The sequence below is a fragment of the Medicago sativa genome, chromosome 7 (assembly GCF_051527215.1).
Source record: "Medicago sativa cultivar Bolivia chromosome 7, Bolivia_mono, whole genome shotgun sequence".
NCBI lineage: Eukaryota > Viridiplantae > Streptophyta > Magnoliopsida > Fabales > Fabaceae > Medicago > Medicago sativa.
The window spans coordinates 87,877,415-87,897,821 of record NC_140755.1 but is presented as its reverse complement, the minus strand read 5'-3'; the positions used below and the strand labels follow the sequence as shown (position 1 = coordinate 87,897,821).

The 20,407-nt window shown below is 31.5% G+C and overlaps 3 protein-coding genes across 3 annotated transcripts; all 3 read left to right on the top strand.

The window, feature by feature from the left end:
• The first annotated feature begins 813 nt into the window (after positions 1-813).
• On the top strand, positions 814-10,515 carry LOC146909819 (protein SEMI-ROLLED LEAF 2). Its single transcript, XM_085730701.1, has 19 exons — positions 814-3,056; positions 3,653-3,727; positions 3,854-3,969; positions 4,152-4,266; positions 4,404-4,532; positions 4,704-4,751; positions 5,235-5,410; positions 5,504-5,700; positions 5,807-6,099; positions 6,192-6,341; positions 6,445-6,819; positions 6,971-7,120; positions 7,710-7,782; positions 8,524-8,651; positions 8,890-9,087; positions 9,182-9,280; positions 9,403-9,522; positions 9,630-9,860; positions 10,021-10,515. The coding sequence occupies exons 1-19, from the start codon at positions 2,910-2,912 to the stop codon at positions 10,180-10,182; spliced, it is 2,982 nt and encodes a 993-aa protein (XP_085586827.1). The 5' UTR covers positions 814-2,909; the 3' UTR covers positions 10,183-10,515.
• A 1,347-nt stretch (positions 10,516-11,862) lies between these two features.
• On the top strand, positions 11,863-13,595 carry LOC146909818 (uncharacterized). The gene is made up of 3 exons (XM_085730700.1): positions 11,863-11,933; positions 13,016-13,123; positions 13,212-13,595. Exons 2-3 carry the CDS (start codon positions 13,030-13,032, stop codon positions 13,358-13,360), a joined length of 243 nt encoding a protein of 80 aa, XP_085586826.1. The 5' UTR covers positions 11,863-11,933; positions 13,016-13,029; the 3' UTR covers positions 13,361-13,595.
• A 4,182-nt stretch (positions 13,596-17,777) lies between these two features.
• LOC146909817 (uncharacterized) lies at positions 17,778-19,575 on the top strand. The gene is made up of 2 exons (XM_085729378.1): positions 17,778-18,125; positions 19,061-19,575. Exons 1-2 carry the CDS (start codon positions 17,778-17,780, stop codon positions 19,355-19,357), a joined length of 645 nt encoding a protein of 214 aa, XP_085585504.1. The 3' UTR covers positions 19,358-19,575.
• The last annotated feature ends 832 nt before the right edge of the window (positions 19,576-20,407 follow it).

Here is a 20,407-nt window from a genome sequence, read left to right as displayed (position 1 = left end):
TGTGTGTATTGATACTGTTAGGTGAGAAAGTCTTGGATGGTCACAGGACCAAGAAATGGCATTTGATCACTCTCTCTTATGTTTTTCTTCTTCTTTCACATTTTCCATTTCCTCTCTCTCCTCTCTTTAAATGTGATGAAGTGTCAGTTATTGGTCATGACCAAGGGCAATGTTTTGACCAAGGGCAATGGTTTGGTCATGTGACCAACTAAAAATTACTCCTGTTAGGTAATTGAAGTCACCCAAGCGAAAAACTCTATCATTAGATAAACATCGATGTAGTAAAATTATCATGAACGTCAACTCCTAAAGGATATAGCAATGATTCGAGTATTTTTACTTTAAATTTTTTTTTTGTGCCCATAAAATAATTTTTGGTGCCTACATAAATCAATTTTTTTAATAAAAAATAAATGTAGAAATTTACAAGATATAAAACAAAATAAATTGAAAAATTATTTCTAATTTTAATTTTTCATTCTTCTAACTTTTTAACACTGCGTACAATACACCAAATGGTGGGACCCCTTCCCGGACCCTACATATGCGGGAGCTTCAGTGCACCGGGTTACCCTAACTTTTTAACACTAAGCATATATAAAGCGTGATACATTAGATTATTTTGAATAGTTTTGTTAAAAAAATTGTTTATTTTGTAAAAATTAAAGATATTTCTTTTAAGAGTATGTTATTGACATTTTTTCCCCAATAACAAAAAAATTATGGATTTATCACTACACATTGAGTAGATAAAAATACTCAATATAATTGTAAAAAAAAAAAAAACACTCAACATAATATTTAAGTCATGAGGTTCTTCCATTTAATGGATTAAAATTGAACTCTTCTCGTGAGTTTAAGCCTTAACATTGTAACATTCCTTTATCTTTATTTATTAATTTTGTTAGGTCTGCAGCAATTTAACCTAATATTTTCCCGCTCATTTGCTGTATTAGGTTAGCAATAATTTAACGTAACAAATTCCATTTAAAAAAATGCATCGCACCAATTTCATTCCTATCCTCTTGGCTATATCCTTATTTATTTATTTATTAATTTTGTTAGGTCTGCAGCAATTTAACCTAATATTTTCCCGCCCATTTGCTGTATTAGGTTAGCAGTAATTTAACGTAACAAATTCCATTTAAAAAAATGCATCGCACCAATTTCATTCATATCCTCTTGGCTATATCCTTATTTATTAATTTTGTTAGGTCTGCCACAATTTAACCTAATATTTTTCCGCTCATTTGCTGTATTAGGTTAGCAGTAATTTAACCTAACAAATTCCATCTAAAAATATGCATCGCACCAATTTCATTCCTATCCTCTTTGCCTTTTTTTTGTACACTTATTTAATACTAAAAAAATGCATCGCACCAATTTCATTCCTATCATGTTGGCTATATCCTTATTCGAATGTCAATCCCTTTACAATAAACCTGTGCGGAGCATGGGTCAATTATCTAGTATTAGCAACCTTTTATTAGGTTAATCAGTTAACTAGTTTACCACAATTAGTTAAATAAACTCTAGGCATTTTCAATTTTCAATCGGTAGTTAATTGTCAATTTACAAGTTTGTTTTCCTTTTATGTTTTTTTCTTATCAACTATCTTGCATGACATTGAGGATCAAACTAAGAAAAAAAAAAATATTAACATTGAATGATTGGTTTAAAGCTTCATATGTTTGCAAACTCAATGAAAAAAATTTCCTTTCTCAAATTGTTTTGTAATATCAACGAGACTCATGATTGCTTCTTTTTTATTATACCTTTTGCTATTTATTGTTCTATTTTTTTTAATATTTAATTTATCCTTTTCATATCATTAACTAAAAATACTATCGTAAAATAACTCATAATTTTTCTTTTTCATACAACATTAATCAAATTTTTCATTGTGTGAAATTGTCAAAATGACATATAGTTTGAGAAAAAAGTAGTATAATAACAACAACTAACCATGTGAATCAAACTAATAATAACTGTCATGGAATAAATTGTAATGGACATTTCTTTCAATATAAAAATTTGTACAAAAAAAAAATCATATAAAAATATATGTGTGCAGGAATAAAAAAAATGTATTTTTCTTCAAATAAATAATTAAAAAACAAGGACTCTATTTTAAGGTGAGGGGGTACATGATGCAATGATGCATGTTGACGTGCCTCACAATAATTAATCTTTTTGGTGTTTTGAGAAACACATAACTAATTAATTAATTTTGTCAAAAAAATAAAAATAATTAATTAATTTAATCAACCAATTATTAACATAAACTATAGAGGAAGAAGAGGAGAAGGAAAAGGAAGAGGGTGAATGTGGGCCCAGAAACCATTACAATGTTCTGCACATTTGCCTTTCCTCCATTGTTTCCCTTTTTTTTTCAATACAAACAATTCTTTCTCTGACAGCCAAACCACATGAATTCATATTCATATATCATCATTCATCACATTGTATCAACTTTTTATTCTTCTTTTTGTCACAAACATTTTTCCTTGTTTTAAGGGATAACTTAATTCCCACCCTCTTCATGCATCATAAGACATTGGTACATTTTTTTTCCATAAATCTTAACATTATTAATATATCAATATTAACCTCATTGTAAATTACATTTTGCTTATTATCCCTTAGAGGATCAAATTCTAGTGCTGCATTTTCCCATATTAGGCCAAATTTGATTGCATTCAGATTTTGCTATCTGGAGGGTGGTGATTCAATTTGAAGCCTGCCCATTTGATGTTTTGGCCTTTCTTTCCCTTCTTCACGTTCAACGTCGGATTTTTCTGATTGGTGTAAGAAGGGAAAGAGAGAGAGAGAAAATTTCAAACCAAACTTGGTTCAGATTTTTTGAATTTCCTCAAAACTAATCAATTGGTTAATGTTGGAATTTGTAAATGACTACGGTATCCGGTGTTGTTTCCCGCCAAGTACTGCCTGCTTGTGGTTCCCTTTGTTTCTGCTGCCCTTCCTTGAGGGCAAGATCTAGACAGCCTGTCAAGAGGTACAAGAAGCTCATTGCTGACATTTTCCCTCGTAATCAGGTCCGCTTTTTTCTGGTTTATTTCCTTTTTCAGATGGTTTCTTGTCGATCTAGGCACGCCGCATTGCATATGTATGGTAGATTTTGCCCCTCTGAGCAATTCACTTTAGATGTAAAGTAAGTACTCTCAACTAGTTGACGAGAAAATCAATATTGATATTCAATTTATACATCATCTATTGATTTTCTCATCAACAGTTGAGCTTGGGATTACTGACTCTCAAAAGTGAGTTGGTCTTTAGGAAGTAATTACCTGTAATGGATTGTAATTTATGTTGGTTTGATGTCAGTTGTGGTAAGACAGTGGTTTAAGGCACACAAATATCCATTTAAGTAATTTATATGCTTTAAATGCTTCCATGTAGCTAAACAATGATAGTATAGTGTTGTTTTGTACTATTTGAAAAATCCATTGTTACATGATAGCGACCTTCGAGGTTTATGTATCACAAAATCAAACAAGAGATATGTATATATTACTTTAATTGACTTTTTTTTGCTCATTTAGTACTTGTACGTATGTCTCATGATATGCTATGTCTCATGATATGCTGGATGTATTGATTTTCTTTTTATTTTGTGTATGAGTTGACACAGGAGGAGGGACCAAATGATAGGAAAATAGGAAAGCTTTGTGATTATGTTGCCAAAAATCCTTTACGCGTCCCAAAGGTACGAACTATTTTAACAAAAGCAGAAGCTTCTTAGTCATTGACATTGTTATATATGAAACACTCAAGTTTCTAAATGCTTAAAGGTTGTTTGGACACTCACTAAAGTTATGTAATTGGTGATCAGATTGTTACTGCTCTTGAGCAAAGGTGTTACAAGGAGCTACGAAATGAGAATATTCACTCAACAAGAATTGTCATGTGTATCTATAAGAAATTTTTGTCTTCTTGTAAAGAACAAATGTGAGTTCATATCTATTTTGTTTTATGCTTGTATTAGATGGCTTAATAAATGGCTATTAAAATATCTTTGAAGTTAATATCTGTTAATTTAACATGAAGTTCTTTTTTTGCTCTTCGCTTAACAATGTGGAATTAAGAGATTAAAAATATGTGGTGCATTTCTTTTTTCTGTTTATTGATAGGCCACTGTTTGCTAGTAGCTTACTAAGTATTATCCAAGCCCTGCTGGATCAAACACGGCAGGATGAAATGAGAGTTATTGGATGTAACATTCTTTTTGATTTTGTAAATAATCAGGTTTGTTTCATTTCTTCTACTGATACAAGTTTTAATTTAAGGGGACTAATAATATAGAATAACAACTTAAATTTCTTGTTATCCTTCTAAATTTTAACCAGAACACTTGAGACTCGCGTTTATTTTAATTTCTTCAGGTTGATGGAAGCTACCTGTTCAACTTAGAAGGCGTTGTCCCAAAGCTTTGTCAATTAACTCAAGAAACGGGGGAAGATGAAGGTGCCAGAATTCGCTGTTCAGCTGGTTTGAAAGCTCTTTCATCAATGGTATTTATTTTATGATCCCACCATTGTTCTTAATATTTAGATAAGATCTTGAACAACAGCATGTTGCATATTTATTTTATGATTCCACCATTGTTCTTAACTCCTTTGTTCGAGGGTAGTATAATCTGTATACATATCCTCTATAATTAAATCAATTACTTTGCTCTGTAGGTTCGGTTTATGGGTGAACACTCTCACATATCAGTTGAATTTGATAATGTAAGTACATTATTTACTCCTTTCATGATTTTTTCTCATATTGGTTTATAATGAATTTTGTGTTTTTTCTTTAGATACAATATATATGTAGTTAATCTTACAGCATATTGTATAGTCTATTGTGTGGTCTGCTTATTTTTCTCCAAAATACTTTTTATTACAATATAAGTTTCGCGTAGAATGAAATGGCAATGGATAACATATGAGGGTGATGAATGAAATATTATAACTCCCCTTCTGAATTTAGGTGATCTTCATTTTTATCAGTAAATATATGAAATTATCAATGAAATAGTTGTGGAGAATATGAGGGTAAGACTCGGAAAATTAATGTCGGGGCATTTTCGTAAGAATCATATTAGTGTGGCTGACTCTTACTTCTGAGTTTTGACTGCATCCTCGTATAATAATTTGTATTAGTTTTGATAAAAACTATCAAATATATTGTTCAATCTATAGTTAAAATTTCTCTGCATTATATAGATTGTTTCAGCTGTCTTGGAAAACTATGAAGTTCCTAAGGAAAATTCAGAAAGTCTAGATCATGAGGAACAAGGTACCAACACCAGAAATGAGGATCAAATTATGCTAGATGTCAAAAAGAGAAACCCATCGTGGAGTAAAGTTGTTAACGACAAAGGCGAAGTAAATTTTGCAATGTAATTGTTTTTATCAGCAGAAGATCTTTGAAATGGATTGTGTTCTATTTATTTCATTAACTTTCAATGTTTATGTTTCATAAATGAATGCAGGGAAGATGACAAGAATCCCTCTTTTTGGTCCGGGGTTTGCCTACATAATATGGCCAATTTAGCCAAGGAAGGGACTACTATACGTCGTGTAATGGAATCTTTATTCCGATACTTCGATAGCGGAAATTTATGGTCTATAAAACATGGTCTTGCTTGTTCTGTGTTGAAGGACATATTATTTTTGATGGATGATTCTGGTATACTATTTTTCTCGCTCGACCATAAACTTCTTCTATGTCATATAATCATTTGTTAATCACTCCTAGTTTCCTCTATTATTTATCCTCCATCTGGTTGTTGCAGAGAAAAACACACATGTATTGCTCTCAATGTTAATTAAGCATATAGATCATAAAACTATCCTTAAAGAACCCAACATGCAGCTGGACATTGTTGAGGTGGCGACTTCACTTGCCCAATATGCAAAGGTCCAACCGTCTGTATCTATTATTGGTGCAGTAAGCGACATGATGAGACATTTGCGGAAGACCATACACTGCAGCCTAGATAACTCCAATTTGGACACTGATGTAATCAATTGGAATAAGAATTTCCGGGACGTTGTGGATAAATGCCTTGTTATGTTAGCAAATAAGGTACATCCACAAGCTTTAATCAAGTTTATGCCTAAACATTCACAATATTTGAAGTATTTATTGTTTTGTTGGTCTTACGTTATCATAAACAGGTTGGAGAAGCAGACCCAATATTTGATGTTATGGCTGTGATGTTAGAGAACATCTCAACTATTACAATGACATCAAGAACCACAGTCTATGCTGTCTATCGAACTTCTCAAATTGTAGCCACCTTACCGAACTTGTACGATCAGAAAAAGGCAAGGAATCAATATACGTGCTTTAATATTTTCCTCTATGCTTTGTGGATTTGAGTTTCATGGATAAATTTGATACTAAAAGTAACCTTACTTTCCTCCATAGGCATTCCCTGAAGCATTGTTTCACCAACTACTCTTGGCTATGGTCCATCCAGATCATGAGACACGAGTGGTAGCTCACCGCATTTTTTCTGTCATTCTTGTGCCAACTGCTTCTGATCCCAAAGCATTGGGTGTTCCACGAACACTTTCAAAAACAGTCTCTTTTTTCTCCTCTTCAGCTTCTTTATTTCAGAAACTAAGATCGCAGAAACGCTCTTCAAGTGTAAGATTAAGTCAGTATAACAAAGAAAATGTAACGCCAGCTAATAACAATGTTGGAATCATAAACAGATTGAAGTCAAGCCATAGTCGGGTTTATAGCGTGAATAACCCTCCTCTACCAAATAAAATGGATAACAGTGACAATCAGAACTTGGTGAGTCTTTTATTTGAGTATACACTACAGATATGATGTTATCATGCTTAAACACTTCCATTCTAACCACAGAGTTCTGTTTTTTCGGTAGCTTGAATTGAATGTTATCATGGTTAACATTATTTATGGTCTTCTTTTAAATTGAGAACAGGAGGTTGTTGCCCTCAAGCTGAGTAGGCATCAGATAAGCCGATTAGTATCATCAATTTGGTCACAGTCTACCTCTCCTGAAAATATGCCTACAAATTATGAAGCAATTGCTTATACATACAGCTTGGTGTTGCTTGTTTCTAGAACTAAGGTGGTAACTGGATTCATGATTATGCTATATATTCTTATGTGATCTGAATAACTTTTAAAGGGTCCCTTCTCTTTGTATGGTGCTATGTTTCCTTTTTCATATGTGATACTTGCAATATTTTTACAAATCAAAGGAAACTCGGTTAATTGTAACTGTGATATTGGTTGCATTCTTTGGTGCTGCTCTAGCATTACAGCATGTTTTGAGGGTTGTTTATTGACAGTGTTGAAATGTGTTTCTGCAACTTTAACTCCCTTGTCATCAACAACTTTGATGCAACATTATTACTTGTATACTATTAATACTACTCTATTCATCTATTGTCTCTAAAATGACTACAGGGAATCAACTTTGTTGCTAGAAATATATGTATTTCCCTATAAAATATAATGGTACCATAGATTTCATATTGATCTCATGAATGTGTGATGCAATATGAATTTCAATGATGTTACTTATAGTTTTTGATTATTCACGCTAAGATCTTGTATGTCAGTTTGCATTGTTCATTGATCACACTGCTGACAGAGAGGCTGTCTACATCTGTAATTTTATTTTATATAACTTTCCAAATTTATTGTCTTTGCAGAAATCTTTTAAGGAGTTAATAATTCGGAGTTTTCAGCTTGCATTTTCTTTATGGAATATTTCCCTTAAAGAAGGTGAGCTTTCAGTTATGATAAACTTAGCACTAAATCTTGGTCTAATAGGTAACAATGTTGACACATAATTTAAACTTTTTATTGGAATGAAATAAGTTTTTAAGTTTAAAAGCTAGGTTTAGACTAAAATATGTTTGGTAAAAAAGTCTATTAAATGCCGATTTTGAGCCACAATAATGTAGATAATGGCAGCCTCACCGTGTTTGCCTCTGCAGCTCCTTTTTCTGCTGACCATGGGCTGCGGAGGACTAATGATTGGTTCCTAGTATATGAGGGGCTACTTTGATTTGCAATGAAGAAGAAAGGGTTTTTGATTACCTAAGGAGATAGAAGAGATGCGACAGCTCCTTAGGTTATCTTGAGTTTATCCCTCAACTATTTGAGGATTTCTTGGTAAATTTCTCAATAAAGAGGGACTTTTTTGTTCCTATAAGAAATTTGAAGTCAAAAGGATGTGAATTGCAATGTTGAGCAGCTCAACGTTGAGCAACCAGTTGAATGTGAAATGTTGCGTTGTGATTGATAAGAAACTAGTACTTTTCATGAATTACACAAGTTGCTTACCAAGCAAGTCTGGCAGAATATACCACCATTTGAAAAATATTCTTTATATCCATTTTACTATAAACCGGATACATTTCTATTGAGAGTGGATGCTAAAAAGATAACAGGATAGTGCAAAACTTACTGTGATGTTGGAATGTCAATCCTTTCAGCTATTAATTCCTACTGTTTTTGCAGGGCCATTGCCACCATCTCGTCGGAGATCACTCTTTATTTTGGCAATTTCGATGATTATGTTTTCTTCAAAAGCGTACAACATTGTCCCTCTTGTCCATAGTACCAGGGAAGTGCTTACGGAGATAAAGGTAAGACATGTGTTTCAACAATGTATGTGATGTCTCTCAGATCAAGCCATCAAATTAATAGATAGGGAACTGGTTAAGGAATAAAAATTAGAAATTGTTTATTGGAAAGCAAAATGTTAAATAAGGCACTGGTTAGCATTTGTCGTCAACTTTAAAGATGTGATCTTGGATTCTCTTTTAGGGGATTCTTGGAAATAAATCATCTTTTAAACCCTTAGTTTTTACATTCTGGAATCAGGTTGACCCCTTCCTTCATTTGGTTGAAGACAAGTTGCAGGCGGTCAGCTTTGCACCTGACAATCTGACCATCAACTATGGATCCAAAGAAGATGATGAGAGGGCCTTACAAACACTTTCAGAATTATTGACTTCGGCACACCAAACACAGGAATCCTTTGCTTCTGAAATCTTAAGAAGCTTGGACATTTTTTCAAAAGTAAAGCTCTTGCTTCTTGTATATGCTTTGGACAGTAAAGGGGTAAAATATATTCATATTTCTCAACATTGTGAACCTTTGGTCTTTTGTGCAGGCTGAATTATTGTCAATAAAGGAGAAACTGCTAGAAGAATTCTCACCGGATGCTACATCTGAACTTGGATCTCAGTTGACCTTGAATGTTCCCAGAAAGGTGTGTCATGTGGATTTCTGAAGCATGAATTTTGTTCCAAAACTAACAAATGTCTATATGTTATTCTTTTCTTTGTTTATAATTGCAAGTTGTGACGGACGTCGTTACTTTTACATTTTCAGGATGCTTCAACAATTGATGATGACTTTATTTATGAATTATTTGAAAGTCAATTAAAACAAAGTCCAAGATTGTCCACGGAGGTCCCTAGCCTTTTGAGTGCTAATCAACTTTTAGAATTAGTATGTGACGCATTTCTTGCCCTCATACATTTTGTTTTCATTGGATTGTATTATAAGCTCTTCTCATATCAATGATACAAAATTTGGCACCACACTTTTGAGTGCAGGTTTTCGACCCATCCCATCCTGCTGCTGGGAGGATTTCTGTATCAACTGCATTTGATACGCCTTACGAGCATATGGCTGATAACTGTGAGGTACTTATGATGGGAAAGCGCGAGATGTCCAGATTGATGAGTAGCGTTCAGAAGCAAGAATGTTCAACAAACCCCCCTTTACCGAATCACGATAATGAATCGAAAAATATGGATTCATCTTCCCATGTGGACAATCAGAAGGTTCTTCCTTGCTTTTGTATCCACATTTACTAAACATATATGTCTACAACTTTAAGGCTAATGCCTTTATTATGGCCAACAACTTTATTACATTAGTATTTAGTATTTACATATAAATTTTTTAAATGGAATATCTAATTAAGCTTATATAAACATGCAGGTGGAAACTCCTCTCTTTAATGATAATTTTGTGGAATTGTACCAACCAACTTCTGGCCCGGTTCCAAATTTGTGTGGAGCAGAATATCAAGATCAACCTCACTTATTCCAATTGCCAACAGCAAGTCCCTTTGATAACTTTCTGAAAGCTGCCGGTTGTTGATCCTGTAGGTGTAAGAAATCATAATGAAGAAAGCAGTAAGGTTTCTAAGCAACGTAAACTCGCTGTTGCTAAGGCCTAGACATGTCTGGAAATATTATAGTGTTGTTGTTTTGATCATATATAATGAGCTGTGTTTCTGAATTTTCGATATTCAATTCTTCATTATTTTTGTCCCCTAACCTTTTATATGTTGGCCTGGAAAGGCTTCATGCTATGCAGTCCTTGTAAATCATAAGACATTATTCACATTCTATTTCGTTGTAGATAATACAGAAACAGTAGGTTTTTTGGCGATAGCATAATAGAATATAAGGGATTTCAAATTTGCTCCAATCTTTTATATACTTTCCTTTCATTGCAAGGTAAGACATCGTAACAATTTGGTAGCGAAAAAAATTGTCCCTGAAAAAAATGGATTATGTAGCTTCTATTAGTTAGTTTAGTCCTTGACGCCACTGCAAATATTATTGTAATTTTCAATTTCCTTGCTACACCACATCTCTCACCAGCAACCACCACCGTGCCCACGTCACTGGTCATATTATCCTCTAGAAACTCCGTCCTAGAATCCATTACACCTAGAGAGCCTATTGTTACAGCCAGAATTAAATTTGCATTAAAGATAAAACCTCGTCACCACTAATATTTCCTATTCTAATTCATAAGAGGCAAGTTCTAATATGCACAAGTCATTCAAGTGGTGCATGGTGCAAAGACTAATTTTTACCATTACATCATGAGGTTCCAAAGAATGCAATGGTACACTACTACACTCTACACACCAAATCAAAATCATCTTCTTCCCCTTGCTCATCATCTTCATCGAAGAAAAACAACAACACGTCAAAACCTGAACCTTCCTTACTTATGAATTATGATCATATTTCTATCGACATCAATTTAAAGTAAAATTATTTAAGTTGATTTTCGGTTTTTCATCCACTTTTCACCATTTAATAATATCTCACTAAAAATTCAAGTTGGAGTAGTGCTCGGAAAGCTAAAATTAAATTTTAAAAGCATACTACATGCAAATTAAACATGACGAACTAATATTGGGTCACACCATAACATAGTCTATTTAAACAACGGGAATATTTGACTTTTTGAAAGAATAATCTATAAATTTAGGATCCTTAAAGAATGTTCTGGGACACTTCTTAAACAATTTAGTGATTATATTGTCATTACTTTTGAAATAAAATTCAAAAATAAATATTTCCAATTTTATATGGTATCCCCAAATTCAAAGTTATGTTTAAACTGCTATTGTTTTTTAGTACACCATTTTTTTTTTATAAATTTGATTTTCTTCCCCCCTTCTAAAACATCCATTTTTTTTAAGTATATTAACATTCAAAACACATTAACCCATGTTCCAAAAGTTAATTTATGGACTACTCATACATTTAGGGTGTAATAGGAAAAATAGAGAAAACTTAGATACATTATTTTAAGTACTATTTTATACACTTATTCAGTTTGAATATGACAAATTTCTCTTAGTAAATTAAGTTAATAACACTAATTTATATCTTAACTTCCCCCTCTTCATAAACTTCTACCAAAAGTATACAAAATAGGTGCAAATAGCAACAGCCTGGATTAGATATTGGGCCGAGTGGGTTGGCCCATATCTATAAATTTTTAATTTATACCAAAAACGTCCCTGGCTCTCTCGGAGCAGAAAAAGTCGCGTTTCTCGTCAATCATCTTCATTTCGCACAAAACAAACAGATCTCAAGCTTCAGGTACGAACCCTAACCCTAGCAATCTTCTCTCTACGCACTCTGAATTTTTCTCTCAAATATCTACTCTGTTAATTCGGTTATCTTTCTGTTTTAAATGCTTTTTATTCTTCTCTATTGATTCGATTCTGTTAAGAACGAATAGGCTCCATTTCTTTATGTTCGTTATAATTTTCTTCGCAGCTTATTTTTTTAATCGATTTTATTTTTCTTCAAATTATTTTTGTCATCTATTTGTTTAATTGATATTGGAATTTAGGTTACTCAATTTGTGCGTTGGATTTTTGTGCAATTTTGATTCCGTTTGCTGATTTTGTGAAATTTTGTTCACATTTCACAATTATGTGGGTGCATTAGTTAATGTTTCAGTTTCTGGAAAGATCTATAAATGTTTGCTACATGCAATATATGTAGGGGTTGTTAAATATTAGTAGTTTATTACTTTGATGTTAGCCCCTGCTGCTAACATTTTGGATATAGTGTGTTAAATGGATATATACAATGAGAGCGCAAACTGCAAACCCCTTTTACACTTTCATTCATTCAAATCCCATGGTTTGTTCATATTGTCATGTTACGCTTAAAATGATTTAGTTGAAGTTAAGATGTGTAGAAACCACTCGGTTTAATTGGATGGTAGTACATAACCATTCAACTACTGTTTCCGATTATATGTGTTGGTGTTGGACACAATGAGTTTCCGACATTGTGACACGTCTAATCCGAGGAGTATATGTGCTTCATAGGTTGGAATCTAATATTGTTGTGTTTTTAGTTGTTAGGATATTTAGCATTCAGCTGCTAGTATGGAAATTTAATATCAAAGAGATTTCGGTTGTTTTGTTCAGGAGTTAATAGGGTTAGAGGGTTCTTGTTGTCCTGCCACACTGTTTGTGTAACGCGTTAATGGTTTATGCTTTTAGCTCATGTGGGATTTTCTCGCAAATGAGGCCTGACTGTTGATGTCACAATTTTTTGTCAGTTTTGCCTTTTGTTTTCTGTATGGAGATGGATATTTCTCTTCTTTTGTCAATTACTTTATCTATTAAAATGGACTTAGTTAATTATTTTTTGTTTGTATACAGTTTAAGTTTTCATCATGTCGGGCAAGTACATCGTAGCTTCCTTAATTGGATCATTTGGAATTGCATGGGTCTGTGATTATTATGTTTCAGACAAAAAGATATTTGGAGGTAAGTTATGCCTCTTTATAGGATCGATTTGCATTTTGTTGTTGTTGTTGTTGTTTCAGCTGAGTGTAATTTCATATTCTTTCTTCAGGTACTGTGTGTGCCACAGCTTCAAACCCGGCATGGCAAGAAGAGACTGACAAGAAGTTTAATGCATGGCCTCGCACTGCTGGTCCTCCAGTCGTCATGAATCCTATTAGTCACCAGAATTTCATTGTGAAGTCTCGCCCTGAGTCTTAATTTGGTTGTTTATTGGTTTTGAATTAATTGGTTCACCTTGGTCATGGAATATGTCAACATAAATGATAGTTAAACTTGAGATGAGACTCTTGCAGTTCAATTACTGTTTGGGGGTTTTTACCATGTGAATGTTTTTTTTGTTAGAATAAAATGTTGAAGCAATCTTGGATTGATTGATGCATATATTGTTTTAAAATTCTATATGCTACGAGCAGCACGAATCTTGGATGTTGAAGTGTTTCTTCCTTTACAGTCATTGTTTCAGCTACCAATGTTATTTTGAAGTTCTATGTGCTAAGATTAGCAGAGTTGTTTAGGGTTTGATTCTTCCTTTACATTGATTTTCTTTGCTACCATACCGGTTTTTTTCAAGACAAACATCATTTAGAAAGGGCATTCACCATGGGGTGACATTCCCTTTGCTGTAAATTGAGTCTGAGTAGGATTTATTTGAGGTTAATGTTTTTACAGGTGAACATTATTTTTTTGGTACAACTGGTAAACATGATGTTATTGTTACTGAACCAGTTAAAACGACATAGCATACTTGATTTATTTTGTGTTGGAAATGCTACATGATAATTTCTTACAAAACACATAATAATTTTATGGTTTTAAGCTCTTATACTGTTTTAAGATTTTCAAACGTTATCGTCCATTAAGCTCTTTGTTTTATGATTTTCAAACATGATAATCGTTCATCAAAAAAGTTCAGTATATCTCTTCTCAATGTCATAATTGTTTTCTCATAAGCCCCATATTGAATATAAATAGAATCATTAGCATATGACGAATTTTGCTCTCGACATTTGTATGGAGCCATGGAGGTGTCCATGATAAAGCTTCCAAAAATAAGTCTAAATCCTTTGAGAACCTGGCCAATTCCACGCCAAAAGTATAAATTTTAGGGTTAAATATGTTTTTGGTCCCTATAAAATTGCGACCTTCTAAGTTTAGTCCTTACTTAATTTTAATAGCTTTTTTAATCCCTACAAAAAAAAATTTACTTATAATTTTAGTCCCGGATAAAATAAATTTTGTTTAATTATCCTTAAACTCTTAAATTTTTTAACGATTCTTTTTATACAAGTTTAGAACACTATGAAAGATTCATTTACTAAAATCTATAATTTTTTAACATGAAATAAATTAAATATGAATTTTTTAAAACAACAAAAGTTTAAGATATAAGTAACAAAAATATGGACGTAGAAATCAAATTTTTGCGATATTTTTTTCGGAGGACCTTTTAATAACGTTCTTAACACGCCTGTAAAAAATTGTTGAAAAACTTAAGAGTTTAAGCATAAATTAAACAAATTTAGATTGAGTAAGGACTAATATTGAGTGCAGAAAGTTTTTTGTATGGACTAAAAATGCTATTAAAATTAAGTAAGGACTAAACTTACAAGGTCGCACTTTTGTAGGGACCAAAAACATAATTAACCCTAAATTTTATATATAATATAACGACGTTACATTCTTTCGACCATTTCAATGCACAACAAAAACAACCATAAGGGTATAGGAAGAAAGGGGGTGAAAATTGAAGTTGAGAAAAGGTTGGTGGAAGATAGTCGTAAAAGACAGGGAGAATATTTTAAGTATTTTTTTTTCCACTAAAATATTGGATATATCTTTTTTCTTTATGGCATATGCTAATAAGTGCCTTAAAACATTTTTTAAAGTGTCTAAGAACAGTTTTTTTTTTTTTTTTTTTTTTATAGATTAGTTGTACTTTTATCAGCTTTTTCTTAAAAGATTGTGATCAAATTTGAGAAGTGTGTGATCCTCTTGTCTTGTTAAAGAGCATTTGAGTAAATTCATTAGTTTGGATCTCTATGGTTGGTGACATAGGAATCTCTCCTCCAATAACATTGGTGCTTCTATCTCAACTGTATTATTTTCTTTGCTAATATAGTTTGGAACTTATGGAATGACATAATTAATCTTATTTATTAGGGAAAATTTTATATTGATAGCACCTTAATTGACTTCAATAATATGGTTCATCTTCTTGGCGAAGACATATTTCGTAGTTTTTCACAATACTCTCTCAACATTAGAACTATGCTTCGTATTGCTTGGCATCCTCCATACATATGCTTCTCACTATAAATTAAATCCTGATGGCTCTCTTAATACCACTACTTGTTCTTCGTCTTGCGGTGGTTTAAATTTAATCCGAGATTCATTTGCAACTTCAGCAAAGGATTACATTGTAATATTTGAATCTTTATTGGTATGTCTGCTGAGCTTTAGAGTATTTTACTTGGGTCTTTAGTTTGCTCGTGATCAGGGTATTACTTCTCTTTTTCGTGGAATGTGATTGGTTGTTATATAGTTATTCGACGTACTTCAACTCATCTGTGACTCTTCGCCTTATTTGTCTTTCAGATTGGAATGTCTTGTTGAAGCATATTTATAAGGGTATTAACTCTTGTACTGATTTTCTTGTCAACTTGGTCACCATGCTTCTTTTTCTTGAACGATTATTCAATCTCCTTATTCTTTTAACTCCTAGCTAGAGTGTGCTTGATTTGCTAAAAAATGAAGGATATGACATGACAACTTCAGATGTATAGTGTTTTATTTAAAAAACTGTTTCAGAAACGGGACAAACTGGTGGCAAGGGACAGGACAAAATCTAAAATTTTGTCCATCACAAAACCACAACACAACTTTTTGTCTCACGTACAAGTTGTCAAAAATATCAAAATAGCATTTTGTCCACCAAAAATCATGTAAGACTAAAAATTACTCATAACCATACACATTTGTCTTGTGTTGTGTTGTTCTGTTTTGTCCGATACTTACTGTTTTGCTGATCAAACGCACCTTATGCTTCGGTTTGATCTAATGTGTGTAGTATCGCCGGATTAGTTCCCTAATATTTTTGTAAGTTCATTCTATCATAAAAAAATTCTTCTAATTTTATTACTAGTTTAAATAGTTTTATTTAGAATTTTATTATTCTTTATCTAAATAAATAATTAAATATTATTCAATTTTCAAATTTGATATAATCTTAATTAAAATCATAAATCAATTCTTATCTAATTAAATCTTAGTTTTTTTGGATACAAATATATAAAAGGGTATTTTTTGTTAAAAAATTACCTCAACTTTATGACATTTATTTTCTCTCTAATTTTTTAAAAAAAATTGAGAATAGTTTCTCATTTAAAATTGTTTTTAGATTATACTTTTTAAAAAAGTTGTAACAAACGAATGCATTAGTAACGGTGATTTTTTTTTAAGTTATTCTTTTCTTAAAAACAATAACAAACCGCCTCTTATGGACCCGTTTGTTATGGATAAAAATAAAAGTGATTTTAGCTTCGAAAATAAAAGTGATTTTAGCTTCGAATGATTTGAGATTTTTTAACAAACTGCCTCTTGTGGGTCCGGTTTGTTATGGATAAAAATAAAAGTGATTTTAGCTTTGAATGATTGAGATTTTTTTTTGTATAGATTTCATAAAAAAAACAAATCAGAATCTATTACGTATTTATTTATAATATAAAATATTTTTTTTAAAATATAATAGATTTTTTTACAGGAGAGAGAAAATATGTCAAAAGATTGAACTAATTTTGTAACAAAAAATATCTTTTATATAGTTGTATTCAAACAAACTATTTTTTTTAAAAATGATTTTTATTAAGATAAACAAACACAAAATAGATTCATTATTATTTTTATAAAGTCTTTAAATTATTCAATGTCAAAATAAATTTTATTTTAATTTGTAACAAATGCACTTTTAACAACTTCTAATTTGAAACAATTTTTAATTTTATTTTTTTATTAAGATTTTTTTAAAAAAAAACTTTTACAAACGAATATCTACAATAATCTTAAAAGTGATTATTTTTTTAAAAAATAAATTATAACAAATAAATTATAATATACATATCTACAATATGTATATTTTTTTTTTTGAAAAATGTGTGATATAGATAAAAAGTAGTTTTAGTGTTTGAAATGAAATCCATAATATATTTTATTTATTTATATTTGAGATATTTGATAAGAAAATATTTGTAATGATTTATTTTTTCAAAAGAAAATATAAGAATTTTTTTATTCTAAACAAAAAGGCTATCCCTCCGTGTATATCTTATCCAACTTTTTTATTTATATTTATACAGTAAATAAAAACACAGGACTGCACCTTATATATAACCTCTGAACAAAAATTGAGCTTCAATTCATTCATAGTTAGGTTTCATTGAGAGTCTACGATCTTATAAGAGATTTGGAATAAATTTAGTTTCGTAGTGCTCACGCATAGTTTGCCCTATTAGCTAGTACTATATATATATATTTCTCCAACTATTCAACAACTCAAAGTACTACTTATTTGTTTTCGATTTCTTTTGATAGCGTGAAGACACTTTTAAGAATTTAGATTATGGCTTCAACTTCAACAGGAACAACTCCAAAGGAATCTCATCAGGATCAAACAAAGGAGAAAAAATCAATGAAAACGTCTTCTGAGAATACTACTACTACTTCATCGGGCAGCAAAGTAGAACAAGGCATTATGAGTATTAATGTTGAAGAGGTTGATGAAGAAAATATTTGTTCAAGTGATGGCTTCACTACCCCAAAGGGTAAAATGTTTAGGATACCAAAAGTAGACTATCAAGATTGTCCACCGGCTCCCATGCAAAGAAAATCAGTAATGCTTGATTGTCCATCCAATGATGTTTTTGCCTCACCAGAAATAGATGAGTTGTTCTTGTCTACAATCAAACAGGTTTTAACTTTATAATGCTTTACGTTTAATTCCAATAAATTATGAATTTTAATTTAGGGTGTTTAAGAGGTATGACTATTTGTTTAGATATTTCATTACAACTTACTCATCATATAGCTGATCCTTTGAAGTGATAGAGGTACCGGGTACACAATGCATATGTTTTTTCTTCCATCATTAGATAAATAAATCTCATCATATTTTATTTAATTTAATGGTGAGATTAATTGATCTAATTGTGGAAACAAATTTGTGCATGAGGCAAAATTTATGCGCTATAGACTTACCAATTTTTATATTATACATAAATATCTTATACAACTCCGTGTATATATTTTATACAAGTTTTTATTTATAATTAAATAAGCACCACCAAATAAATAAAGGGAAATTCTAACATGTTTCCTAAGGGCACATGTTAATTAAGGTAACAAAGATAGAAATTTTGCATTGGAAATTATGCAAATTTATTTCTCACAAGATTGAAATTTAATGTTTTTCGATAAATATTTGCTCTTTAATTTATAGAAACCTTAACATGCATGTGCCCTAAAGGCTCAAGTTAAGAGTAATGCTAGGAACACTTTTTTTTTTTTTTGAAAAGAGCAACATTCTCTTTTAAACACTCTATCTAATACTCACTTTCTTATTGATTTAAATCATTGTGCGTCTAAAAGAGTGAGTGTTAGAGAGAGTGTTCATAAGTGAGTGTTGCTAGCATTCCTCGACCCATAAATAAATTAATAAGTAGGGTTATACATACCTTATATATATATAACCTTGATCAAAAAGGGGTTCCAAGAAAAAGCTGGGTTAGGTTTCGTTGATAGTTTTTTCGTAGTGATAGCAACTAATTTGCCTTAACGTGTGTGTGTACACTCCAACTTTTCAACCTCTCAAAATTCTTACCTGTTTTCATTTTATTTTTTTTATAGTTTGGAAACCCTTTAAAGAATTTTGCTCGCTCAAGCATGGCTTCAACTTCAACTAGAATAACTCCAAAGAAATGTCAAAACAACATCGAGGAAACAAAGCAGAAGAAATCAATGAAAAGGTCTCCTGAGGGTGCTAGTACTTCACCGAGCCCTAAAGTACTACAACAAGGAGTTGAGGACGTTGATGAAGAAAATATTTGTTCAAGTGATGGCTTCTCTACACCAAAGGCTAAAAGATTCCAAATACCAAAAGTGCACTATGACGATTGTCCACCGGCTCCAATGCGGAGAAAATAATGCTTGATGTTCACCTTCCAGAAAACAAGTTTTTGGATCACTAGAATAGATGAGTTATTCTTATCTACATATATACATTCAGAATGGTTTTGCTTGAATTTTATCTCCTATGGATTATGAGTTTTTTTAATTTAGTGGTGACTATTTGCTCAAACTAAATTGACTGTTTGAAGAGATAGAGTTGTATGACTATTTTTGGTGGAAATTTTTTGTGGACTTAATTTATAGCATGAAAAAGTATTCGTTTTTTCTTCTTAATTATTAACTATCCGGTTTTTATGAAAGCTAATTATTAATCTAAAATTTGGTCAATAATTATTTCATTCAAATTCAAGCTTGTGTTTTCTCCGAACAATTTATCCAGCCTTTTATATGATTTCGTTTTTTCCCTTTGATATAGTTTGAGTGAGTGTGCTACAATTAAATCTAAATTTTCTAATGATGAAACTCACTAGTTTCCAAACCAAACTTCTATCAATTGAAAGAATATTTTGATTGGATTATAATACAAAGAATTTAACGAGCATAGTGCGATACAATTGATAGGTATTTAGACTCCTTAACTATTTGGTTTAGAATTGGATTCACGGCCGACGCGTATGAAAAAAATATTTGTTGAACGAAGCCAACCTTTTAAATGAATTTTAGTTACCTTGTAGAATAATCTTTGCAATTGCACATAAAGCATGGATGATACATTCGATTTAAAAAATAAATAGTAAATTCAATTCAAATAGAAGCAACACCACTATAACAAGATTTTAACTTAAATTATAATTAAAAAATTAATGAAATCTCATTAAAATTAGAAAAACATCGATATTATACTTATTACAAAAACACATCAGTATTGTACAAACAAAGCCCTAAAACAACAATATTATACAAACCTCTCCACAAAAAAAAAAATCAATATTTTACAATATTAAAAACGCAATCTTAGGAGTAGGAACATAATATTATTTTTTTAATGTTACCTTGGTTTGTGACAATAGAGGTGCTTTCGTTTTGATCACTCGAGTGGTGATTTGGTTTTGAGTTCTCTTTGAA